The 27,099-nt window shown below is 47.0% G+C and overlaps 1 protein-coding gene across 3 annotated transcripts in view; it reads left to right on the forward strand.

Annotated features, from left to right (window-relative positions):
* Nucleotides 1-27,099, forward strand: part of WWOX (WW domain containing oxidoreductase) — a 977,376-nt gene that overhangs the window by 408,971 nt on the left and 541,306 nt on the right. The window contains exon 9 of one of the 3 annotated variants that reach the window (XM_060130091.1): nucleotides 10,765-10,909. The exons of the other annotated variants lie outside the window; for them this stretch is intronic. Within the exon in view, the coding sequence (XP_059986074.1) occupies nucleotides 10,765-10,791 (27 nt within the window). The 3' untranslated portion in view covers nucleotides 10,792-10,909. Of the gene's footprint in view, nucleotides 1-10,764; nucleotides 10,910-27,099 lie in introns of those variants that run through there. 3 annotated transcript variants of the gene reach the window in all.

Consider the following 27,099-nt stretch of genomic DNA (forward strand, 5'->3'; position numbering starts at 1 on the left):
ATTGCATAATTTACTTAACCTTTCTGGGTTTTAGTTACTGAACCATTTAAATGGGTAAGGTTGTACCCCACATTCATCCTTGGCACCCCCATCAACACATTTTGGATATGTCCCAGTTCATAGCTTTGGAGTGCCGTGTGCTGGCCCTCTCTTTGAGTTACCCTGGCTGTCTCAGAGGAGCTGCCACATTGTGAAGAATCTGTGTCTAGGGAATGTCAATGGTATGACTTTCAGTTTAGCACATGCACAGGAGACCTTGTTTGGGCTTGTGTCATTGGTAATTCAGTTTTAGGATTTTACTTTGATAGAATGTATTGAAATATGTTTTTTGCTATCTATCAGTTGTGGCCCTACTGGCCACAGTTCTTTCCCAACAACCAAGACTTGCTAATTAATATTTTCACAAGAACGTTTACCCCGTGGATCCACATTTCAAAGGAAAAAATATATACACAGCTTCTGTTCTTGTAGACGCTTTATTATATGGTTGGGCATACATCACTGACCACCTGCTTCAGAAAGTAGTTGCTGTCTGACCCTAACACAAGACAATTAAAGCTGTTGTTGATGGTTTTTTACCTTTTTGACAATTTTTGACAGTTAAAAATAGTCTCATACCATTGGATTAGTCTCTTACCATGCAGTGATTTGGTGTATGTACATATATACCAAATCCAAATATATAGTTATGTACATATAGTGTATGTACATATATACCAAATCCAAATATACAGTTGCATGCATGGATGGATGGGTGGGTGGGTAGGTAGGTAGGTAGGTAGGTAGATAGATAGATAGATAGATAGATAGATATGTAGTTGCTTTGAACTGTGTGAAAGAAATTCATTTCCAGCTATGGGTCATTTGGGAAAAAATCAATATGATACATCAACATTATAAGTAAATGAAAATGAATGCAACCTCATGGTTTTCTGAAAACCTGGTTTTCTTTGTGGCTTCCAGAATTGCATCTCTGACACCTGGAATGTGTATTATCTCCTGCAGAATGCTTGTTTGGAAACAGGTTTAATGGTGAGGGTACATCCCCACAAATGGATATCATTTGTAATGCTGTTACAGCTTTGTTGATTGTTAATATTACTTATGACACGTCTTGCTTTTCAGAAACCTACACCGCAGAAGAAGCCATAACATTAAGAAGGTCACATCATACCTCTTCTGCATTTTTTGGGGTGGGGGGCGGTGCTTTTCATAGTTTTGGTTTCTTTCTCTCTTTTTTCATATTGTCAGGTACTTCATCACATTTGCTGTCCCACCTCAGTCCTGGTTTTCTTTCTGTTCCTATTTTTTGAGCTGTAAAAAACCCATTTAACAGTTCGGCAAGTAATTATGAAGCTCCTGTGGTATGGATGTTACTGTAATAAACACTAGGGGTAAAGCGGCGGGTTTTGCTTTGTTCATAAGGAACTCACAGCTCAGTCAAGGAGATCGGTCACACTCCGCTGCAATTTATTTAAGTATCTAAGTGTGCTTAAGGTATGGAGAACATAGAGTAAGAAGTGGGAGGGAGCAGCAGGGCAGGCTCCCAGGAGGAGGTGGTATCTCAGCTAAGTTGAATGGTGAACCAAGTTCACCGGCAGGCAAAGGAAGGAGGGCTACTCAGGCAGAAGGATCAGAGGAAGGGAAGCGTATGGGATTCTCAGAGCCATGCAGGTATATATACTCTTCTAAAAATGTTTTATTTTATATTGGAGTATAGTTGATTAACAACGTTGTGTTAGTTTCAGGTGTACAGCAGTGTTATTCAGTTATACATATACACACATCTATTCTTTTTCAAATTCTTTTCCCATTTGCATTATTACAGAGTATAGAGCAGAGTTCCCTGTGCTATACAGTAGGTCCTTTTTGGTTATCCATTTAAAATATAGCAGTGTGTACATGTCAATGTCAAACTCCCAATCTATCTTCCCACCCCGACCCTTCCTCCCTGGTAACTTTTGGTTTAAAAGCTTTCTTGGTCATTTTCTGTTTTTAATCGAAATTATATATCCTTAATGCACAGGATATGGCACGTATTTTAAAAAATATTTACAGCTGTGATCTTAAAAAGAAAAAAGTTACATATGGTCATTTGAACTAATTGCTAAAATGATACTACATTAATTACATAACTAAGGGTCTTAAACATGTAGCCATTGTATTCATTGGGCTTGGAAGCCGACGTTTTCTATAGCTGAGAAAATGGTTAACATAATTCAGAATTCAATTTCTGTACCCTTTTTCATATGAATACTTAATACAGAATGAGTCTTAAATCTGGATTGGAAAAACTAAGAGGAACTGGTTTTATTTTAATTGAGTTTTAAAGAACTCCTAGGCTGTTTCATTGTCTTTGTAGCTTAACCCTTTGCAGCTCTGACCACCCGCCTGCCAGTCTTGTCCATTGCACGATCGTGGGTAATGATCTTTCCCGATTTATTGTGAACCCCTAAGAATATATCCTTTACCAGTAAACGCCTGTAAACATGAAGCCAGATTCTCTTTCCCCTCTGCCCCCCTCCCTCATCGAGAATAAACGTTCTCCATGGTTTGAAGTAGTTTCTAACAGTACGTTTTCTAGGTTCCTTAACTTACCAAGGTTATACGTCACGAAAATTATCTCTTGTAACGCCAGGTTCCGTACCTTTAGGTGACAGGACTTAATACAAAAGTTTTCCCCATACCAACTAGTAGTGTAAGTTGATTTCATATCCTTTTATTTTATAAAGTTTTGCTTATCAGGTTTGTCATCCTCTATTTGAAATTAAAATGTGTAGTCTGCACATGACCTTAGAGCAACTGACCCCCAAATCTAATCACTCCCAGTGTCTGGGAAAATCGACAAATATGTCAGGTATAACTCGGAGCATCAAAACATTGTTTTAAATATTTCATTTGTAGGCAGGACAAGGATCGTTTTCAGGCTAGTCCTCCGAGAAGGGGCGCTGGGTGCATGAATGGCGTTGGTTTTCTGCTCTCTCATCGGCACTCATCACCAACGGGTTTGTATGAGCAGAAAATGTACAGTTATATGTTCTGCACGAGTGAATTATTGATTGGATTTACGGCCAGAAGAATGTTCCTAAGTGGTCAGTACACGGCCACAGTATGTCAGATGAAGGTAAAAATAAAGTAAGATCTATACTTTTGATAGCAGTTGCTGTTGGGCTATGTTATGCTTGTAGTCTACTGTTGGATGTAGATGAAAATGTTAATTGTATTAACATAGATGAACATGTAGCATCAGAGCGTATTTGTTATAAATAGGGAATACCAGTGTTTGCTTATATTTGAGGTTTATTTTGTCAGAAGTTATATACTTCGTACGAGTTGACCTTGATGGGCCTGGGAACATTGTCTTTTGTTGTTAAGGACAGTTTAGAAATTCAGAGCTATTTAGCTTTATGGAAAACTATATGTAGTCCTTGTATTTCTTATTATTTGTTGACCACTGACCATATTCACAAAAATATCATTGTTCCATTGGTTGTTGACTAGTCCAACCTCAGCCCAGTGCATTTTTCTCTGCTGCATCATATCTGATAGATGACTAATGACCCCTGCTTAGTAGTAAACTTGTTATTATGCAAAGTTATAGTTCTTCGAAAGGTCTTCATCAAGTTGAGCCAGACTTTGGCTCCCAGCTCCTCTCATCTGTGGATCCTTATCCTGCCCCTGACTGCAGAATGTCCCGATGGCCTGTCATTTGATAGGTTAATTATGAGAGGGTGTTCCACTGATGTTGAAGAGGAACCTTCTGTGTGCAGGAGGTCTGCTAGTTCTGAGGACATGGCGGTGATGAAAAGAAGGACCTTGCCATTGAGGTGTCCCAGTCTTAAGCAGAGATTCAGTGCCTTCCATTCAGTATGCCTTTAACCTACCCAGATTTAACTGTAGGCAAGACAAACAGGAATTCCCATGGTGCTCGTGGCCTCCTCCCTTCTCCACACTGAGCAGAGAGCTCGAAGAAGAAGGGCATCTTTTGTTTTTGGAATCTGTGTCCTTGTGCGTCTCTTAGTTGGAGCATCTTGAATGTGAGGTGCTCACGTGAATTGTGTAGTAACCTGGTCTGTAGTAACTACTGGTTTAACCGGTAGTTGGATTGAACTACCGGTTAAGGCAGCTTCTTTAACCGGTAGTTCAACCAGAGGAGTGGATGTGAGCCAGCGCTGGAACAAACGCTGGTTCTCTTGGTTAGAAGGAAGCAGCGCCAAAGGATATTTTAGCATTTCGAGAGCAATTCTGCCGATACTCAGATTTGCTTTTGTGTCCCGACTCTAGAACCTAGCCTCATCAGTGTAAGATGAGAACCCACTCCACCATCTTCAGAGAAATTTAGAGTCACAGTGAATCCAATAAGAGGAGTTAAAAAAATTTGGTTTGGTTTGGTTTGGTTTTTCTGAAGCAGAATCCTGGGTCACAAAATGGAACAGGGATCGTAGGTTTCGCGGGCAGATGTACCTGGCAGTGCTTCCTTGAAAGGAGGCCTGGGAATCTCAGGGTCCCATGCTCACCTTTCCAAGCTGCAGTTGACTCAGTGATAACATCATGATAATGCAAGTGCCTTTGGTGTCAGAACCTCAGGCAGGGGGCGGTCTGACTTGGGAGCAGATGCCCTGATCTGGTGTTGGTAATCCAGAGGTTTTTGAGTTAAGTGCTTTTGACATGCAGAATCAAGAGTCAAGGGCAAAGCCGCCTTTTAAATGCTCTTTCTGAAGAGACCGCTGCAGATGTAATTGAGCCTCTCAGGTGAGCAGCTGTATTAGAGCAAAGCTGGTTAGTGTTGCATACCTTTTGGGGGAAATATTTTAGGCATCTCCAATAGCTGCTGTGTGACATTGCTGAAGGTCCCCAGCCTCCTTGTTCTCCGGTTCAAGAAGAAAAACACTGTTGCGGAAATGTTGCCTGAGCACCACCGTGCACTGTGGGCCCAAAGCAACCCATCCCCTCCCTTCATAATCCCAACTTATCATTATAAAGTTATTTACATGTGTATTGCATGTACTGTGAAGCAAGCTCAGATCCCTGAGGCCCCAGACCACGTCTGTCTTGTTCCTTTCTGCTTCCCCAACATTAATACAAGGCCCGGCCTAATCGTCCTCCTCACCTTTATCATCACCCTCGCCATGGCTAATAGTTACAGCTACATATGGTGTGTCACACCCTGTCAGGAGGGTTTCATGTGAATCATTCACAACCCTGGTGTCAAGAGTCAATAGCAAATTGGCCGAGAAGAAAGAATATGGACTTCGGGGTCCAAACCCTTTGAATCCATGATCCCAAGATGCTGATTTCCAGCCTCGGGATTTGGCCACCAGGTCACTTAACATTTCCTCATCCGTAAAGCTGGAATAGTTTGCCATTTCCTGAGTCTGCAGTGAGGAGTAAACACGGGGATTGCTCTGAGCCCAGCGCACAGCGGAAGCCCCAGACAGGTGAGCGGATGGGCTACTTTTTTTTTTTTTTTTTTTTTTTTGCGGTACGCGGGTCTCTCACTGTTGTGGCCTCTCCCGTTGCGGAGCACAGGCTCCGGACGCACAGGCTCAGCGGCCATGGCTCACGGGCCCAGCCGCTCCGCGGCACGTGGGATCCTCCTGGACCGGGGCACGAACCCGCGTCCCCTGCATCGGCAGGCGGACTCTCAACCACTGCGCCACCAGGGAAGCCCCGGATGGGCTATTTTTATAGACATTATGAAGTCTGGGAGTCAGGCTGAGTGAGAGAAGCCAGATGCTCAGGACGGTGCAGAGTATGATTCCGTTAATGTAAAGTCAGCAGCAGCCAGGACGCCTCCATGTGAGGGCAGGGCGCTGATCCTGAAGGGGCGGGAGGTGCCCTCTGCCGTGCTGGAAGTCATCCCTGTGTTGATCCGATGATAGGATTACACGCACGTGTACACATGTAGAAGCCCATCAAGCTGTACACTTCGTAGCTGCGCCCTTCCCTGCATGGAAGCAGTACCTCAACGGAAATCATTTGAGAGAATTTGCCAGTCTTGGAGAGGGTTTTCCTCCTGCCTTGGTCAAAGCACAAAACTGGTTTCCCCAACGAGTGAGGAGGTGCCCAAGGGCGGGGCGGTGAAGCTGGAGGAAGGCAGAGGTGACCGCTGGGCTGCTTCCGGATTCTGCTGAGGCCCATTCGGGGCAGTTTAGGGCTCCATCCCTAAAACCTGAACCTCAAAAGAAGTTCTTCAGCCGTGGCCGTGTGAACTAAATACAGCGTCAGATTTCTAATGCTGTGGTTCTGACCAGCCCTGGGCTATTTCTGATTCCAGGGACAGCGTAAGTGGGGTGGCCCAGAATATGTCTTCTGCAAGCTCAGGCCAAATGTTGATCTGTTCGGGGCCAAGAGGAGCCGGGCCGTGGCGGCTGCCCCCCGGGCTTAGGGTCCTGAGCTGAATGGAGACCATCGCCGCAGCCTGGCAATGCCTTCGCCCTCTGTCTCTTTGGGGACCTGCCTCTTAGTTGTGGGGTTTACTCGTGCAGCCCTCGACCAGCTCCCCAAGGCTGGATCCACAGATGGGCCCCCAGCTGGTCTTCCACTGGCCAGAGGCGGGGGGCGGGGGCTTGGTGCGAGGCAGGCAGGCCCTGGGCTCCCACGTTCTTTGCCACGCATGGCGGTCTCACGACGACCGCTTGACTTAAGTAGCTCCCTCTTCAAAGTCACTTCACGTAACAGCCTCTTTTTCTCTGCCCGGCTCAACCTTGCCTTCCTCCCGGAGGCCTGGCTCCTCTCCCTTCCCCTGTATTCCCAGGTGGGCAGATTTCCAGTTAGGAGAGAGCTTGGCCTGATTGCACAGGCTCTGCGTTATGGTTCAGCTTCTGGAATCTCCTGTTGTCCTGTGCTCCCATCCCAGCCACAGGTCTTCCTTACTCCCGGGAGCTTTGGTCCAGGCCCACCTGTGAAATAAATGTTCCAGGTAACCTGAGGCAAGATAAGGCTCTCTGAGCTCCAGTTGCCTTATTTGTGAAACGGAGAGGTGAGACTAGATTTCTTGCTTCTCTTTCAATTTTTTCTAGTCGAATATTATTGTGGAAGGAATAATAAGAAAAATATATATATATATGTATGTGTGTGTGTGTGTGTATATGTGTAGACACACACACACACACACACACACACACACACACACACACACACACACACACACACACACACACACACACACACACACACACACGTCTGTGCCTCTGGCTCCTGCTAACATTTGGTATTTGGTCCCGGTTCCTGACACAGGGCTCCCGAGACCGTTGTCATTTCCTTAGTGGTAGGAGTGGCTGACAGGGAGCTCCTAAATCCCTTGGACTTTTCTGGGTGGTAGAAGCATTTTTTGTCCTCATGAGGCATCTGATGGTGGGCCCTTGGATGGGGTCTGGTCACCAGAAAGACCAAGCCGTGAGTAGAAGCTTGGAAATTTTAGCCCCACCTTCCATTTTCTGGAGAGATGGAAGGGGCTGGAAATTGAGTTAGTAATCCATCTTGCCTACATGATGAAGCCTCTGTAAAAATCCCTACATTGCAGGGTTCGGAGAAATCCCTACATGAAAGGTTGGTGAAGACATTCATGAGCTGGGAGGGTGACACCCCTGACTCCTCGGGAACAGAGGCTCCTGTGCTCAGAGCCCTTGTAGACCTGACCCTGTGCATCTCTTCATCTGGCCGTTCATCTGCACCCTTCACAATACCCTTTGTAATCAGTTGGCAATAGCAAGGAAACTGGTTTCCTTGGTTGTGTGAGCCACTGTAGCAAATTGTGGAACCTGAGAAGGAGGTGGTGGAAACCTCCCATTTGTAAGCAAGTCAGACGGAAGTTTTGGGTGACCTTGGGACCAGCTGTTTGAGATTGGCATCTGAAGTGGAGGCAGCCTTGTGGGACTGAGGTCTGCTCTAATTCTGGTTATCAGTGTCAGAAGGGAACTGAATTGTAGGACACCCAGCTGGTCTCAGAGGTTCGTTTGCTGGGGGACAGACCCCACTCATCTGGTGTCAGAAGAATTATGAGTGTGAGAGTAAAGGGAGAACAATGCATTTTTTCCATACCATTACTTATCATTTTTAGTACCTATCATGTGTCAGTTGTAAGATCAGATGCTATTTTGTTCATTATTTAATTTAATTCCCCAACCGCCTTGCAACGTATTTGTTGCAACATATTTCCGTTTGAGAAACGAGACAGTGGTGACCCGGAAGATGAAGTCACTTGCTCAAGGTGACCAGGTCAGGACTCTTAACATTAGGAATAACTAACTTGTACCGAGTGCCCATTGCACTGCTTGGGATTATGGTAAACTTTTCATATGGATAATCTCATTTTAACTTTACCATAACCCTACGATTGCGATGCCATTGTCATCTTTTTGACGTAGGGAAATTTTAAATCTGTAACTGGTAAAACCTTACTTTCAGAGTAAACATTCGTTTGCGTCTAAAATTCAGGCCATTTCTACTGTATATGACGTTGCAACCCTTCATACCCTTGATGGGAAATCCCTCCTCCTTTTTTTTTTAAACCTGAAAGATATTATCCCAAGATTCCATGGAGTCTGAATTTGAAAATCCCTCCTAAATCATGCGATAATCTCACTATTTGATAATGGCACAGTAGAGTGAGTATTCATTTTTAAATGTATATAACATTTCAGAGAAACCAACTAAATGGAGCCTGACTCTGATGAGAATTTTTAAAAAATCCAGCAAGTCTCTCCTGGAGTTTTATCATCATCCCATTCATAATTGATTCCAAACTTGCAGGAATCTTTCAAGATAAGTGTCTTATTGATTATCCTGAAAACAAGCAATCACTTGGCATCCTGAGACTAGCTCGCTGCCCTCCCCTGATTACTGTAAACAGAGCTGTTGATCAGAAGAACTGTCATTTTCTTTGGCATTGAACCCACCGGGTGTTTGGAGTCATCGGTGTGGGGCATAGAGGCAGCGACGTGGCCCAGACAGCGGGGCGCTCAATCATGGCCATCGCCTTGTCCGTGGGAACCTGGAGCCAGGTTTTCCTCGGTTCGCTGGTGCAGTCCTGAACCGTTTCATGATCCTCGTGCCAGGACTTCTTCCTGGGAAACGTGCAGAGTGTCCCAGTGAATGCCAATTCATTGCTGTCAGGAAGCATTAAGTCTCTTAAGTGCATGTTTTTCTGCATGTTTACGGGTGGTTATGTAAATCAAGTGGGCCTCCCTCTTGGAAATGATGAGCGTCTTCAAGCGACTTAACCTCTTCTTTTGTAGTTGTGGCAGTTAGATAAAATACTCCTGTGACCCTGCAATTAAAGTCAGCCTTATGTCTGTTCCCTGTGTGGCTGTGACTGTGCTTCGCCGTGGCACTGGCTGCTTTGCTGCTGGCGGGCCTTGCACGGCTGCAGGGAGGGTCAATGTTGGGGAGGTGCAGGGCGAAGTTTTCCCTGGGGGGCTCTTTTGCTCCAGCTGAAGCCCTTGGAATACTCTCCAGGTGACGATAGCCCCAAATGCGAATGGGTTGTAGCACTTGGCAAACAGAAGGAGACCTGACTCATGGTTTTTGGGTGCAAATAATGAAGATTCAGGCCATCGCCTTAAATTAGCAGCCTGATTTCCTGAGACTGCCACTGGTGAACTGCTTAGTTGCTCTCCTGGGGGGATGGGGATGGGGCTACTGTGTACTCAGATGAGCCTGGCTGTCAGGAAGCTCTGGCTCAGCAGCAAAATCCACCCTTTCTTGGACTCTGAAGTGGCTTCGTAATTGCTTGAAGCAGGTCATGAACAGGAGTGAAGCTCATATTACTAGAATCTTGAAAATTAACAAAAGCCACTTGCATGATGGGTTGAGTTCATTTTTTCTCAGGACACGGAGGCTCAGAGAAGGTGAGGTCATTCCATCCCCTGAACCCTTGTCTCGTGTTCATTCCTGCTAAGGTGTCCTAGGTACCTCTTCGTACCTTTGACACCTTACCTAACATCAATTGATTGAACACCTACTAGGTACCAGACACTGAGCAAGGTGCTGGGGATAGAGACATCCAGAATGGTCCCTGTGGAGATATGCAGGTTTCCTTGTAGCGGTGGTAGTGGTGGTCATGGTAGAAGAGGAGGGGGAGGGGGAGAACCTTAGCCTTCCAGGAAGAAGTGACCATCCCCTACTTTGTCTCCCATCTGTATTATTTAGTAGCCACGCTGCGATGTCTCTTTTTGCGAATGTGGCCGCCATATTGATACATTAATTTCATCTGACCCAACTGCCTGTATCAGGGTTCTCCAGAGAAGCAGAACCAATAGGATTATAGATGGATGGATGGATAGATAGACACACTCATACATACATAGGCAGACAAAGAGAGGAGACTTACTGTAGGAATTGGCTCACACAGTTATGGAGGCCAAGACGTGCCACAGTCTGCCATCTACAAGTGGGAGAACCATGGAAAGTCTGTGGTATAATTCAGTCTGAGTCCAGAGGTCTTTGCCTTTTTGTTGAATGTGGGCCCTCGGTGGATTGCACTTTTCAGTGACTCCCCTAGCATGGCTCTCACTAGGGCCCCCGGACGCCGCAAAGAAGCTACAGTAGAGAGGCTGTTGCTTCAGTGTGAGTTTGTGGTAATGGCATAAAGATAACCAGTAAATGGATGATAAGGTGCCCTGATTTCCTTTAAAAATACAGACTTAGGAAGGCAAGATGGAACTTAGGGCGTGTGATTCTTCACTTTCTTTTGGCTTCCCGTAGTTTAACTGTGTCATAACCTGTCTGTTGGCTATTTTTTCCCTTGCTTTTTTTCTGTAGAGTAAGAAACCAGGGGATGAACCGTGATGCTGCTTCTTAGCGAGAAGGTGAGAAAAGATGGAAAACTCGAGGGGAAGAGGGTCTTTGTCGGCAGTTGTTACTCGTTGGAATTTTCCCTCGGGATCTCTGGGGAAGGGTAGCTGTTCCTGACACCTTCTACCCTACCTGAGATCTATAATTATCAGCGAATTCTGTGCTTGCTCCCATGTGTCAGGTACTGTGATGGGTCCTAGGATTACATAAATAAATGAAATACAGTTCCTGTCTTTAAGGAGAGAAACACATACAGGAAAAAGCTAGCAGGAACTCAGTGGAGGATTACTGAAGGAATCCAGTGTGTTGAATACTCTCATAGGAGGTTCATCATGGTAGTTTATTGGTGTGGAAGGCAGATCCAAGATGGCGGTCACAGTCAAGGAGAGTGGAGGAAACACCCTTTAATTCTGTCGCTTTTGCTGCACATTGGAGAATAAAAGGTATTGTTCCAGTGAGGAGGAAAGAGTAGGTTGGACAAGGAGAATTGAAAGCACACGGAATGTTTCTTGAGCGGAAACCTTTTGATAAACTGCATCTCTGGGTGTTGAGGAAACATAACCAAGTTCTTCGGCAGTTTATATGTTAAGGCAGGGAGAAATGTCTTATTATTCAGTGAAACAGTTTTGAAACCCAGGGCTTCTGAAGGGAGTAGGTATTGGGAGGGTGTCTCTTATATAGTGCTTACAGAAAGGAGTTGCAAGGTCACATAGAGGGGATCAATGCCAGTCCTGGTTGATTTCATTTGCAGGGCCCGATTTCCACTAGATTATGGTGTTATCCTCAAATGGGAAGCATGCCTGGGAAGGTTGCAGAGGAGCAGTTAAGAACTCAGATTGTGGAGTTAGACCATACTAGTTGCCTCACGTAACACTTAACATCCCTAAACCCAGATCTCTCCTGCGTAAAAGGGGGATAATCTGGCCCCTACGTGTATCAGTTGAGGTGCTCGGGGTTGCGTACGACAGGAAACTCAACTTGCAGTGGCTTCAGTAGTATGGAAGTGTGTCATCCCACCTAATCTGGAGTCCAGAAGTAGGTGGTCGCAGAGGCGACACGTCCTGATCTGGCTCCACTTCCCTGAGGTGTCCGTCAGTCTCTTCCTCAGGTGGAGTCTCCCTCCCATTTTCAGGATGGCTACAGCAGTTCCCGACACCGGAGCCGGTGATCGTAATGCTGGAAGAAAAGACACCTTCTCTTCTCTCTTGTGTCTCTCAGGAACAAGGAGACCTTTCCCCAAAGCCCCTCAACAGACTTACGCTCACATCTCATTGGCCAGAATTGTATCCAATGCCTGTGTATAAACAGTCTCTAGGGAAGCATCTGGACCCACCATGACTGGGAGCTTGGGCCCCTGAAGATTCATAGCCCGGTTTTAGTCCATGTGGTGGAGGGGGGGAGCTCAGCCATCAAGGGAGAAATAGAGAATGAGTGTTGGATAGATGGCCAAGTTATCTACTGTATGACCTCATAGGGTTATGGGAGTTAATCAACGTAAGATCTTTAAGATGCTTACCACAGTACCCAGCCCATAGTCGCGACTCACCAAAACTCAGCTGTAACGATGCCAATGATCGACAGCAGTGATGGGAAGTGGGAGTCACAGAAATTTCCTGTCCACTTTTGCAAAGAAGTTGTTATGGTCACTTTCTGTCGCAAATAGACCCTTCCTCACTCCCTCCAATCTCTGCATTCACCTTTCTCTGACCTTTCTATCACCCAAGTCCCAGTTTTATTACAATTATCAGCAGATAGTGATGTGTTAGAAAGATAACAAGTTTAACATCAATTAAGTTTTGAATTTAGAGCTTCACCCTTTATCATCTCTGTCAGATGAGCTTCTCAAGTTCTCTGAGCCTCAGTTTACCAGGCTGTAAAATGGGGATACCCACATCAGTTTTTTCTTCCAGTAACCAACGCAAAGGCCTAATTCAGTCACTGCCTCCTGATCATAGAGGCTGAGCTACTTCCTTTGACAGGGTGGCGGGGGTGGGTGTTATTTACCTTCTCCAGTGCTAGCTGGCAGCAAAACAGACAGGAGTAAATAAGCGAACGGCCCGTCAGCGCAGCCTCTGTGAACTGCTGCCGCTGCCTCTAGTTTTCTAGAAAACAACCACTGACCGCTCGTTGTACAAATTTGCTCAAGTGACTATAACCGTGGGTGTTTGTAACAATGCACCTATTGACTTATTTCAGTAGATATCCAGATTTATTAGCCCTCAAGGTAAGCATCGATTTTACCTTTGTCTCTGTCAATATTTACCTCTGAGGTCAATACATGTGGATATCCACCTCAGCTGCAGTCAATATCCATTTCGTATTACAATATATGATGTACATATGAGAAAATAACACCGTGGTATTAAAAAAAAAAAAAGTCTGGTAGTCAAGAAGCTTCTTGCACAATAGATGTCTTATGTTTGTTCCATTTTGTTTTGTTTTTACTGTGTCATTGTTCAGAGGTCAGATTCTAGTTCACCCAAATAGAAAATAGGTATATTCTGCCCAGAGCTGGTACTTGGGGAAGGGTAGCAGGATCTCGAATAAACATCCAAGCACTTAATGATATTGAGCTAGATACAGTTGCTTGAGCGTCCCTGAGTTAAACGATAGCTATGGGAATGTAGATATGCACGCGGATTACAGATGTGACGAGTGGAAGCATTTATACCGTTAAGACAGGGCGTTGTTTCTCACAGCCCTGGATTCTCAAGAGTGTCTGGTGGCTGAAGCAAGAGGCCGAAGACAGAGAAGCAGCAGCCAGGGTAGCTCTGCTGTTACTGGCAGCTCAGGTTGGGAAAGTGGGCCCGGAGGGTCATGGCGGGCCTGGATTGGCACCCAGGTGGATGAATCAGGGATTGCCTTTGTCTGCCGCTAACAAGGACCCAGCAAGGGTGGTAAAATTCTTTCACGTCAAAGAGGAGCGGAAACGAGCCGCCCGCAGGTGGCCTGGCCCCCCACAAAGTCGTCTGCACCTCTCTGCTCCGCAGCACTGCTTCCGTCTTCAAGGTAACCCCCCGTCCAGGACGACCGGGCAGCATGAAGGAGAAATGTGGAATAGAATACCCCCTCCTCCCTTCCAAGGAGCCTTTTAGAAAGTCCCTCCCAAGACGTGTGCTTCCTTCCCGATAGCCACAATTGAGCGGCTGAATGGCAGGGTGGGCTGGGAAATGCAACCTTCACTCCTGACTCCAAGGTGCCTAGGGAAATAAGTATGGAAATAAATAAATATGCAAGTTCTGTAGTCAAGGAAGAAGGGAAGAAGCATAGTTGGGACACACCGGTGGTTTCTGCTACGGACTGAATGTTTGTGTCCCCTAAAATTCATATGCTGAAACCGGTTCCCCAAATGGGATGGTATTAGGAGGTGAGGCCTTTGGAAGGTGGTTAGGTCATGAGGGCCAAGCCGGATGAATGGCATTAGTGCCCATAGAGAAGAGACCCAGAGAGCTCTCCAGCCCTTTCCATCACATGCAGACACAATGAGGAGGTAGCCATGTGTGAACCAGGAAGCAGGCCCTCGTTAGGTGCCGGATCTGCCAGTGCCTCGATCCTGGACTTCCCAACCCCGAGAAGCGTGAGAAATCGCTGTCCCTTGTTTGTAAGCCGCCTGGCCCATGGCGTGCTGTTACAGCAGCCCCAGTGGCCCAAGACACCTGGCAACACTGCCGCGTCCTACCGTTCACGGCCTCTCAGCCTGCCTTTCTCCCCTGCACGGTATCCCGATTCTTTTGAGGATCACAGGGTTTTATCCTGATTTTTTACTGTTGTAATTAAAGATGTCCAGCATCTTTCCCCATCACCCTTGTACTGCTCACAGCACCCTATCTTGCTTGGGGTGCACTTGTCTCACTCTTCGTGGTGAAGATAGGTCTGTTCGTCTCAAAATGACCCCCACGACCCCCTAGTCATGGGGATGGGCACCTGACCCAGGTCTGACCGATCCCAGTGCCTGTCTCCTGGCCGAAGTGCTGGGGTGAGGACTGAGCCTGCAGAAAACCGGGATGCGCTGAGTCCTTCCAGGGACTTGTGTGCTCTAGCTGGTGAGGAAGGTTCTGCATGCCTTCACCCGACACGGCTAAGCCCGTGGCCCCGCTGTTTGGTAGTGTCTCCCCACGTAGCACAAGGAAGTCAGTCTGTTGAAAACAGAGAGGTGGGCCGGTGTAGGATGACAGGTACACACACAGAGAAAGAGAATCGGAGACAGGGAGAGATGAGAAAAAGACAGGACTGGCGAGAGGGAAAGCTCATGGCATCCTGTGCGCTTGGATCCATTGGTGCGTACATTTCCATGCTGCAAACAAACAAATGGTCTTTGGGTTTCTTTCTTTAGCAACTGGAGGGGGAGGCAGGTGACCTTAGTTTAGCATCTGAGTCCCACCGTCACCATCTCCAGCTTGTGTCATCAGGAACACCTGTGTGTCAGTTTCTTCTTCTCCCAGATTGGGAAGATCCATTTGAGGATGAGAGGCGATAACGCTTATAAAAGTCCCTCTGCAAGAGCATTATACAGCCACTTCTCAGCTGCTCTTTCCCCTGCCTTATTAATGCCTATCCTTTAACCTGTCCTCAGCTTCATCTCCTGGAATCCTCAGGGCCTTTTTAACCCCACATACGAAGCGGAGCCATAGTCATCTGTGTGTACATCAATTCACATCACCCCATGCAGCAATGCAAAGTCAGTCCCCGAGATTTCCCCAGACTCTTATTCTCAGCCACACTCTGTAGCAGCAGATCCTCAGATCAGCTCATACTTTTGTATTTGCTGGAACAAGGTCCGACCTCTCTCCATGTTACCTGACTCTTGGACAGAGCGGGCGGAGGATGGACCCCAAAGCCGTCTTGTTGCCTTTTGGCTTGTTTATGTCAGCTGGAACACAGCTCGCCCTGCCCACCCCGCCCTAGTGCCAAACCCATATGCAAAGTCTCAGTCCTCAGCTGACTCATCATTTCCGGTCATATCAACCATGGCATTCCCACCTCGCTTCCAGAAGGGGCTGGTATTTCTGGTGCAGTTCTGTTTTCTATATTTAAAGGAACCCTGGGCAGCCCAGGGGGAGCATAGGGACTAATAAGTTGCCTGGGCCATGCCTGGCCCCTTTATCCCGTTTTACAACTCAAACACTACCCCTAACTTGACACTTGCTTCAGTTTTTATTTATTTGGCATTCAGAGAATTCTGCAGCCTCAGTCCCTTGGGATGTAAATTAAAGCAGTTTCGTAGTTTCTCTGTTTCAAATCCCTCATTGTTTATTAAAATACCGACTGATGCATATTGCAAGTAAGGAATTATAATTAAGGGAGCAAGCAGGGCCGGTCTCTCAGGCAAGCAGTGGTACCCTTTCATCATGACCCCATCCTTACCGTTGAAGGCCCCCGGGAAAAGGGAGCTGGCCCAGGGATCCAGCGTTGTTTAGTTGAGTAATCTGTGTCCCGGAGGCCCGGGGGCGTCCAGCTGGAGGCAGCCGCACAGATGGGACTGCTGCAGCGGTGGCAGTTGCAGGAAAAGACATTGCAAACCTTGCAGAAGCAGCCACTGGGGGTGGGTGGACACGTGCCTCACTGCCGACAGCTGCTGCTGAAATCGACGCGGAGTCAGATAACGTGCTCCCGGTGGAAGACTGGCAGCAGCAGGACGAGAGAGGCTATGAGGACATCAGCACCTGGAAGTGTATCCCTTCCCCTCCCTTGAAGCTGGAACCGAAGCCCATTCCTCCTGGCTCACCTCTGAGAGTGGTCTCGTGGCCCCAGGCTGGCAGCTGCGTGACTCCTGTCCCCCTCCAGCACGTGACATGTAATTCTGGTTGGGCCCATGCATCGATCGAGCCCGCGCCGCATCTTTGCACCCAACATGTCCATTGGTGACTTGGAGTGGCTATATTTAAGGTCACATCTCTCAAGAGTGGGGTCCCCAGGCTCTACCACCTGGCCACACTGACCTCTCCGAGGTAAACGGTGTGCTCTCCAGAGAGCCAGCGGGACCCCCTGCCTCATGGTCAGCCAGTGAGGACGCTCTGGCGGGTGAACCGTGCTCAGAACAGCTTTGGGGTGGTATGTCAGGTACTGCAGCCAGAAATCTGAATTCAGTAGGATGGAAAAGACCCTCAGCGTTCAGAGGGGGTGAAATTTACACTCAAAGTGCGAAGCATGCTAAGTGGTGTGGGGAGCTTTTCATCCTTTGTTCTTTCTGCTCATTTTTCATAGTAGTCAAATTTTCTGTAGTCGTACTGGTATATATCCATACTAGACACCATAGACTTTATTTTTTTACGTGAACGTGGAGTGCAAAACAAAGGGTGATGTCCGCAGTCCCCCTTTAGGAGTCGATGTTTTGGAGTCACCACCTTCGTTTGTTCAGTTGTTTCACGCAAGGAATAGGTTTTGAGATCCTACGTTGGCAGGCTCAGTGCAAGGGCCTGGACAGGCAGCGGGTCACCTGTCAAGATGTTAGCCCTTCATGAGTGGGGGGGTAGGTGTGCAGTAATTAAGGTGTCATCAGGGTGACAGTGGGACCAGCCAGCTGAAGGGGACTCCTCCTCTGCTGACGTCTGCTGATGTCGAGGCCTGTTCGGGGTGGTGGCGGAAGCACGGGCTGTGTCATGAGAGGCCAGCAGGGAGATCGGGATGGGGGTGAACGGGGCCTGACTGAAAGTAACAGGGGGAACTCCGCTTCCGTGAGTGAGTGAAGCCAGCGTGGTGAGTGCAAACCCGTAAAAAGTAACAGGGGGAACTCCGCTTCCGTAAGTGAGTGAAGCCAGCGTGGTGAGTGCAAACCCGTGAAAAGAAAATCCTAGAAATCAGCAGGTTTTGGCCGCTCTGATCTTTCTGCTCTGATCTCAGCAGTGATGAGAGCTGGCCTTGAGAGGTGGGGATCACTCACATGCTCCCATGGGCCAGACCTCCAAAGCATCCCCGACACCTTCCCCAATAAACATGCACGCGCTGCAGTTTAAAGACAGAGCCTCTGGGCCCCCAGCACCGCGTTCCTTTCTGATCTGATTGCTGCTGCTCACCTCCACCTTCTCCTGCATGGAAACAGTGGAGCCCACCAGCGGGTCCAGTGCTTGCTGGCTGGAAGCTACTGACTTTGTGAAAACTGTTCCTGGCCTAATGCTTCGTTTATTTTAATCAGTGGCTGCCTTTGTAAAGGGAAAACAGCTTGGCAAGCGCTCAGTAGAGTAGACCCAGCAGTCTCCATCGCTCTCGTGGCATGCGCAGGACCTGTTTTCCGTTGCTTGCTTGCTCTCTCACACATTAATCAATCCATCGATCCAACAGATCCTCGTTAGCACCTACTCTGTGCCAGGCACTGCACAAGGTGCACACGCCCTACTGATTTATGTATTTGGAGTCTACGGTTGCTTTTACACATCGCCATCATTTTGCAGATAGTTTTTGCCTGCATGGGGGGGAGGGCTTTTATCCCGCACCATTTTCTGAGCGATGTCCCTGCCGTACCATCAAGGCTTTGCCCCCCATGTTGGTTGCCTTCTGCTCTGGGAAGCAATGCTGGTGACCTGTTTTAAGAAAGGTTGAAAAGCCAGCACTTAAGTTTTTCTGGAAATCTTCAAATTAACCTCATTAGGCTTGCTTTATTTATTTTCTTTCCTCTCTTATGCTTTTATGCTCTCCACACACCTAAATTGTGGTGCTATAGTGATCTTCTATAGCGTGACTCAGTAGTCAATACTGGTCTAATAGGAATCACAGTGTATGAGTTTATAATATATATTTTTCCACGAATATACTGAATGTTTGCCAAGCACCCCCCCACCCCCGGTTTTCTCCTTTTTAAATTCAGAAATTTGTAGTTGTGTTTATTCCCCTCGTCAGCATACTTTATCATATCAAAGCCTTTTCAGACACTGTAAAACTACTGAGTTATGTTTGGGTCATGTTTTGCGGTGTGCCCTTTAATACTGTAGCTTTAGAAATGCAATTTTCAGCCTCTGCTTATTAGAATATGATAAAGTATTCCTGGTCTATGTCCAGCTCCACTAATCTCCAGACTGCGCTTCATGAATTAAGCATGAAGATTTTAGTCAATGTGCTTTCAAAGACCAATGTTTAGGGAATCATGGATTTTCTACAAGCTGAGGGAGAAATCTATAATAGGAGGAACTGATTTTCAAACATCATATTCTCAAGAAGAAATGACCAGTTCTGGCCCAGAAACAGAAAATATTTCAGTATCAGAATATTCTAGAACCAGTTAAAACCACATTGTGTGGTGTGGTCTGTGAAAGGGATGGTGTTTTAACATGTTTAAGACTGTCTTATCACGTGGGAGGATTTCAAATGACTGCCTGTTTTGGAAAGCTCATGTAGGTTGTGTTAAAATCGAGAGGGGAATGCCAGTTGAATCTATAAGGTGTTATTAACTTCACGTCCTGGTCCACACCTTCTGCCCCCCACCCCTTCCCTATACACTTTGGTTCATTTTGCTCTGATAGAGTTTAGCAAATAGCCAGAGACCTCTCTCTAGGGTGAGAGACCTCACGTGGGGCAGAGACTTAGGGGACCCATGGCTCCCTTAACCAGGCTTCCTCGCAGGCAGACAGCATTGGGTTGGGGTGTTCTCTGGTAATCAGCAGGCAGACACTCTGAAAGGAAGTGTCCTTTCAGAACTGCAGTGCTGGATGAAGTGAGGCATCAATACCCAGTCGACTCTGGAGCACCCCGAAAGGGCGTCGGGGGTCCTTTCATCCGAGTTAGAGCAGCCCCGGGAGTCTTAGCTCGCACGTGTGGTGAGATCACATCTGGCGTCATCACAGGCCCCTCCGTAGTAACAGGTACCTTTTGGTGAGCGTCTCTTCTGAGACTGATGCTGTGCTAAGCACTTGACCTCAGTAGCTCACGCGAATCCCCATTTCTCAACAGGGAAACTGAGGCACGGGGCGTTTCATTGACCTGCTTAGCAGGGTCGGCAATAAGGCCCAAACTTACTTGACCCCCGCGGTCTAAACAACCAAGTCACACTTCGGGACCCACCCAAGCTGGTCCATGTCCTGAAGGTGTCAGGCAAGACTCTGGACCGCGCAGCTGTTCTGGGCCAGACTCCAGTGGTTGCCGATAGAGCCTCTCACCCGCTCCTCCAATCCTAAGATCAAGACACAAATGCAAACCATCTGCAGTTAAGGGGCTGCTGCTTGAACGTTTTCCTTTTGAGGGAGACGGGGAAATTCTCAGCTTGTCTAGCGTTATCTGTGAGCCTGCGGGGCCTCTCAGGAGCTTTAAGTTCATCCATCAATCCACAGACATTGAGCTGAGTCTCTACCCTGGGCTCGAGACTCTGCAAAGTGCTTTAAATGGGGAAAAAAACCAAAGGGCCAGCTGCCCTGCCCCCAGCCACTGCCCAAGGCTGCCTTCCCTGGCCGGGGAGTCGACCTGTCAGTTCAATCACGCGGCCCCTCCGACCGGTATTTTTCACTCAGCCAGCCCTGTGGACGGCTCTGGTCATGTGTAGACACGGCCTCAGGAGGGGTCCATCCGTCTCTTTTCCAGCCCTTGCCACTTAATCGTTCCTGACACAGTTTTACGAGAAATACAGCAAAACCCAGCCCTGTCAATCATCCTGTGCCCCTGAGTCTCAGAGCAGCACCCGAAGGCCTGGGCGGGCAAAGGAGCTTCTCCCGGATAACTTAGCTTTAGGCAGCGGGACGAAAGGGAGGATTAGCATTTCGCAGAACGACCCAGGAGATGCTGAAGGGAGCCTTTATGAGGCGCCTTGCAGACGTGTCCTGGCAATGGGTCCGTCTTGGAAGAGGACAGGCGGCTCTCTAAGTGACAGTGCCTGGACTCTAGCATCTTTAGGGCTCAGAGGTGCGGTGGGATCCCCTGTAAGTTAACATAAAAGGAGAAGCGGGCCAAGTGGACACTCAGATGTGAGGGTAACGGCTCCCAGGCTCCAGCTTTTTGTTGCTGAGGGTGTTTTTAAAGAGAAAGGGGGACTCACGATTTTTGCAGGAAGCATCTCTACTTTTAAATATTGGCGACCAGTTCACCTTTTTTTTTTAACCCTCCATGGACCCAGCCTCTGTGGAAGGGGAGGGGTGTGCAGGAGGTCGTTTGTGACTTCCCCTCGGGACCCACCTCCTCGTTTTATGGGGCGACAGTCTGGAGAGGCGAAGCTGCTCCTTGGTGCCCACACAGTGGTGGGATTGAGGCTGGAATCTTCGGGATGCATCAGTAAATCCTGGGGGTGTTGAAACCACCCAGAAAATTATAACAGGACAATGGGGGCAGTACAAGCGGGAGCTCTGAGCACAGGCCACTGAGTCTAGATGTCGACTCCTGTAAGCAGCCGCCTTGCAAGTGTCACTTCTCAGAGCCAGAGGTCTAGAACAGACTGAACGGTCCCCGAGGGGTGACTCGGGCCTGGGAGCCCCTGCCCGAGGTGGCTGGGGGCAGCCTGCATGCTGACCCCACGCCTGTCTCAGTCCTGCAGGGGCGTCTGTGGCTTTGGACATAGCTGGGAAGAGGGCAGGACACCTCCCTTTTTTCCAGAGCCTCTGTCACCCATCCGCCACCTTGAGGAGCGTTGCCCACACACACAACCTCATTCGGTTCCCAGCCAGTATCTGGGGAGTGGACATGAGTGCGTAATTTTACAGGCAAGGTGTCCAGGGCCCAGGGGATGTAAGTGACAGCCAGGTGAGGTGGTTCCCTGCAAGGATGGAGAGGCAGATCGGTCGGCCTGTCTCCAGGCTCAGCTCTCTCCCTTCATCTCCACCATCCCTTTCTTTTTCAGGACCACCTGCCTCTTTTTTTTCACCTGGAAGGGGGCTGGGCTTCTCTCTGCCTCTGTTTTTTGTGAAAGGCGAATTGCAGACTCTGCAGACCCGAGGAGAAACACCAGCTCAGCTCAGGATGTCTCTTCCCAGATGGAAGGTCACAGGACAAAGGTGGTTCGGGGGAGCTGTCCTGCCCCCCTTGACTAGGGCATAGGAATTCCCCCGCAGAGAGGAGAAAAAGCAGGAAGGAGAGTAGAATATATTATTTCCGAGCAATTATCCACACCCCGCACCTCCATTTTCCAAATTGTAAGTTCTTTTGCTATAAGCACTTTCCGTTAAAGGGGAAAGAAATAGCTTTACCCATGGTGTAAAATATGTACTCTCTAATAAATATAAGTCAAGAAGCTATTAATACCATAATAAGAGCACGGTAGTATATTAATTGATGGAAATTGTAGAGCAGAATATTCATAATCAGCGGCAGTCTTTTCTTTGGAAGGAACAAAGGATTAAGTTAGGGACACAGTAACGGTATTGTGAGCAGACAATTTCAATGATTTTCTCCGCGGAAGAGTAGAGAAAGGTGAAATTCCAACCGGGAATATTAGACTATGTAGATCTCAACTCAGGGGTATTCTGCTCTGTTTAAACTGCCGAGCTGTGCTTTGCCGTATGATCCATTTGTTTTATTAGCAGAATCATCGCATGTTTCATTTTGCTATAGTAATAGCGCAGTGTCTGTCCAACAATAAATTATAGAGTCAGGCAAACAATAGTTTTGTATTTGGGGTACAATGAAGTATCTTATTAAAATGCAGCCTTCCTTAGGTTCCTGAAATTAGAGTCTTATTTTAAAACAATTCCATTGGGCTTAATACACTGTTTTGAACTAATCACACTGACAGAATCCCTCTTTTGTCAGAGCGTGGAGGACTGTGGGAGTTACTTGTTCTTTTAGCGTGTTTCCATTCACATTTTTTCCTCATGTTCTCTTCTGGATAGATCCTAGTGGCTTGACAATGAGAGGCAGCGTGCTAACAGCGTTGCCTCTTTGCACTCAAAAGATGAAATGAGTTCTAAAGCAGCTCTGTCCTTCCTGCCAATTTTTCCAAGCAGCTGTTCTGTTCTGATCATTGTCGTGATAGTCATAGTGATAATAATAGTAATCATATTTCTTTAATGATAATTTTACACTGGGTAGTACAGAAAGTGGTTTACATGGCTTATCCTGTAGACTCCTCGTTCAGGCCACCTGGGAGTCGATACTATCATTATCTCCATTTCACAGATGAGAAGATTGAGGCTTCGGTCATACTACTTGGTCAGGGACTTGCACCTCTGCTGTCCGGTCTGTAATACTTTCGACTTGTCGATGCTGATTCATTTTCACGTCTCTTCTCACCTCCCCGATTAGAACCTTTCTGTGTTCTTGAAGTTAACAAGGTTGAACACCCTTCACCTTCCCAGTCTCCAGCACATTTTCGGAGATGGTGAATGGGGTTGAGGTGGTGTGGTAAATGCAGTCAGATCTTTTCTTTTTTTCTTTTTCACTTGCTATATAGCAGGTCCCCTTCCAGGGCCAGGCTCCGTGCTGTGTGTGATGTCCGTCATCCTCGCTGAGCCTCTCTGCAGCACTGAGAGACATGCTGTTACTGTTTGCGTCACACCAACAGGGTGTCTAAGGTCACTGCTCAGGTTACCAGTGTTAATAAGTTTATGCCCTGAGATGAAGTTGAAAGAGCCCAGGGACAGAGAATCTTTCCTCGACCAGCCTTCAGTCACCCTCCTCTGAATCCTCTTCTCAGGCAGGCCTCGACTTTGAGACCTCTGCAGCCTTTCTTTGTGCGGCTCGATTTTAGCAAGAGTCCTGTCAAGTCGCCCCAGCAAGTATCCCCTACCCTCCATATTGTATCACTTTGCTCACCGCCCACCGTCCCCTAGGTAATACCTGATCGCCCTGGTCTGCCTTCAGAGAGAATCCGTTTAGGGCACTTAGCAAGAATTACCCTACCCTCCTGCCAATCCCCCCCCTACACACCCTGCCTCTCCTCACCCTGCTCCTTGGCTGTGAAGCTGAGCCCCATCTCTGTCCTACTGCAAACCCCCATCACAGTGGTCCCTATGCCAGTCACTACAGTCCCCCTAGATAAAGCCTGCCTTATTGTTCTCTAGCGAGTGGCATGAGTCATTCCTTTTCTCCAACACTGCTTTGTTGCTTGTCTGGTCGGACCCGGTGGGGTTGGGATAGGGACGCCAAGTAACTGCTGTCCAGTCTCAGTGGGTTAATTAGAACCTGCCTTTGGGAGACACTAAGCAACGTTCAGATGCTTCGACCTTTGTGTGGACTTGAAATATATTTTTTTACACATTATGACTCCTGGGGATGCCCTTCCTTATTTCCTCTACCAGACCAGCTCCTTCACACTCTGTCACACCATCCTCCTATCCCCGACGCCCGGGCCCGCAGGATTGCTCTCCTCCGCAGATGTTCACTTGTAAATACAGCCCCTCTTCTATTCAGCAAATATTCAGGGAGCTTGTGAGCACCAGGATGGGGCTGAGACCCGGTACCAGGATGAGCGGAAGAAAATTGTCATCTGTCAGGCCCATCTGTGACAACATTTTCACCAGCCTGTTTAAAAATGGGGAAAAGAGAGACAAAGTAGTGAGTTTCTCGTCAAGCACATTGTATCCTTTTTTTTTAAAAAAACTGTCATCTCTTTGAGAACTAAAATGTCTTTTCTTTTAATAAAGATGACAGAAAATGATAGTTCCTGTTGCCTGCCTTTTTTCTTTCTTTCTTTCTTTTATGTTCTCTGATTTTGCTTTCTTTTTAAAGTCCCTAATTTGGCGAAATAAAAGGTTGACGAGTCCATGGCAACCTGCCCGTTTTATTTCCTTCCTTTCGAATATCACTAGACCTTAACCCTGACAGTCTAGGGATGTCTCGGGTGTCCCTGTCCCCTAAGCTTGCCACCTGGTGATACCCCACACTTCACTGTTCCCCGATTATGTTTTAAATGTTAGCCTTGTCTCTCCAGTCTCCTGCCTCCTCCGGATACCTCAAGGCGTGTCACGCTCAGGCATGCTGTAAGTAATCAATACTTGGAGATTTGACTTTTTAGCTCTCAAAAAAAAAAGAAAAGTCTCCAGGTGCACAGCACAAAGGCAGGACTCTTGTCGGGGGAGCCCTCGCTTCTTCGTTCTCAGCCGAGGGGAGGCAAGGCCACTCCAGACAGCCGCCCTCCCCCCTTTTTTTTCATTCCCGTGGCCCTTGTAAAAAGGGTAGCCAGTGTTCTTTTCCCATTGTGTTCACTGGGGACTCGAAAATGTGCCTGGAGTTTCAAAATCGCCAGTGCACGGTCCTTTCCAGAGCAACCTCATTAACAACCAAACATGTTTAATTTCATTATTTAGAGACTCGGCGCTAGCCGGAATCCCCAGTCTGGCGGCTTTGCACTTGGAAGCATAGCTCTGTGCTCTGCAGCGTTCCTGAGCATTCCAAGCGCCCAGCTATCTTTGCACTTCATCAAAGCGGCAGGAAGAAGCCTTGATGAAACAAGGTTGAGGCTCTCACTGGTTAAATTGAACCCTCCTTCTACTGGACTGGTTGTGTGTGTGCATGTGGTTTTTTTTTTTTCCTCCCAGCGCCTCATATTTGACCCCCTAACTAACATGCAAGTTCAGATGCTTCTGAGTGAGCAAAGAAGCTGGAACGAGCACATTTCTAATAGACTCAGCACCTGAATTGGACGGGCAGCTTTATTTCTTTGTACAGCAGCTATGTGAACGCCTCTTGTCCAAATATATCCCCGTTAGGAGACAAAGTCTGTTAAGAGGGGTATTTACTGCCCACCTTCCCCCAATTAAGGGCTTCGTTCATTTTCCACCTAGAATTTATGGCTGTCCCCATAATAGTCCACAAGCAATCATCATGGTTTCTTGAAGGAAGTCAAAGTTTACCACAGGACTGTCATTAACGCATAATGTAGTTAACATAAAACAAATCATTCGTTTCAACAAAAATTGACTCTGTGGTCTCCTTTTTTTTAATATTCAGTACTTTCCTTTAAAGAGTTTAGTACGTTTAAAATTTTGTGTCATGTTTTTTATCAATTCTTTTTTAGCTTTACTTCTAGGTAAAGGGTGGTATTTCCCATACCTACAGAAGTACAGATTAGACGGTTAACTCGGATTTACTCTTTCTGCCTTTGGGAAAACTCAAATGGGCGGCTGCTTGTTTTCCACAAGTTGATCACCAAAAAGGAGGGACAGAAAGAAAATAGGAGTGCTTGATGCCTTGTTCCCGCTATGTCGGGGAATTTTTGTTCATATAAACCCCTACTGAACGAAGGCGAATCCTGTTGACCGCCCAGCTTTAAAAGGCGAGAAACACACCAGATTCTGATGTAACAAGGTGAAAAAAAAAGGATTGTGGAAATTAGTGGCTCCAAGTGGAATATAGGAATAGGTCCAGACAAATGTGGAGCAAACCTGATTATGAGGAGTGAAAGGGCATTTCCCTGGGAATAGCAGGGTTTTTTTTTTCTTTTTTTTTTTTTAATAGGGGACGCTATTGTCACCCCGGGCTGTTCTGAAAACGGGCAAAAATCAATAGCCCACTTGTTGAGGATAAGTGAATTAGTCTGTGTTGACTGTAACTGAGTACCTGAACACACTTGAGTGAACAGGGCTTTCTGGGGAAGAAAAGACAATTGGAAGGATTGTCTTTAAATGTCCACAGCAGTGCACATTGCTGGTTAATTACGTCCAATGATGATTTTTGTGCAGGACTGAGGTGAAGACTCTGTTTTTGTTTTTGTCTATCTGTCCGTGACCTGACAAAATGAATAGACTCCCCCGCTTCTCAAAACAGTCTGAGTGGTGGCCAGTGGGCCACAGAAGAGCCAGGAAACATGAATGGGGTAGTGCAGTTCTGATGAGGAGTTCCTTTTATTAGTCACTTAAAGTATAAAATGACAAAATATAAAATATATTCAATATATATTGAAGAAAGAATTTTACTGTAAAACAATAAGTAAAATATTTACTAAACTTTGTTAACTATATATAAAGCGTACACAATAGAAATAGCTGTCAGAATACCCAGCCCAGTGAGTATATAAAAGAAATACACGCAGTGTTTACTCCCCTCCCCTTTTGTCTGAGTTCAGATTTGTAAGTTACGAGCTTACCCGTGCATGTTGTGGCTTTTGAGAACCGTTTGAAATGGTGGCGGTGGTTATAAGGGCTGAAATCTAGCAAGGCCTTGCACCTGAAGCCAACCAAAAGGGTCTTACAGTGTGAACTCTCCCTTGACTGGGAGAAATACCTAAATAGATGCTTTCCCAGGCATTCAGCTGGCGCAAAAGGAGTGTCTCGTCTGTTTTTTCCTTTCTTTCTTTCTTTCTTTTATTGACTGTCTATGCAGAAGAAGGATATAGGGGCCTTTAAGAGAGAAATACGAGGAGAGTTTGAGTGTTGGTTTTGGTCCAGAGCGGGACGTTTTGTTTCCAGATGTTTCGTTGCATTTCCATAATCTCCTTCCCTTCTGTTCTGTGTGTTT

The sequence above is a fragment of the Lagenorhynchus albirostris genome, chromosome 19 (genome assembly GCF_949774975.1).
Source record: "Lagenorhynchus albirostris chromosome 19, mLagAlb1.1, whole genome shotgun sequence".
NCBI lineage: Eukaryota > Metazoa > Chordata > Mammalia > Artiodactyla > Delphinidae > Lagenorhynchus > Lagenorhynchus albirostris.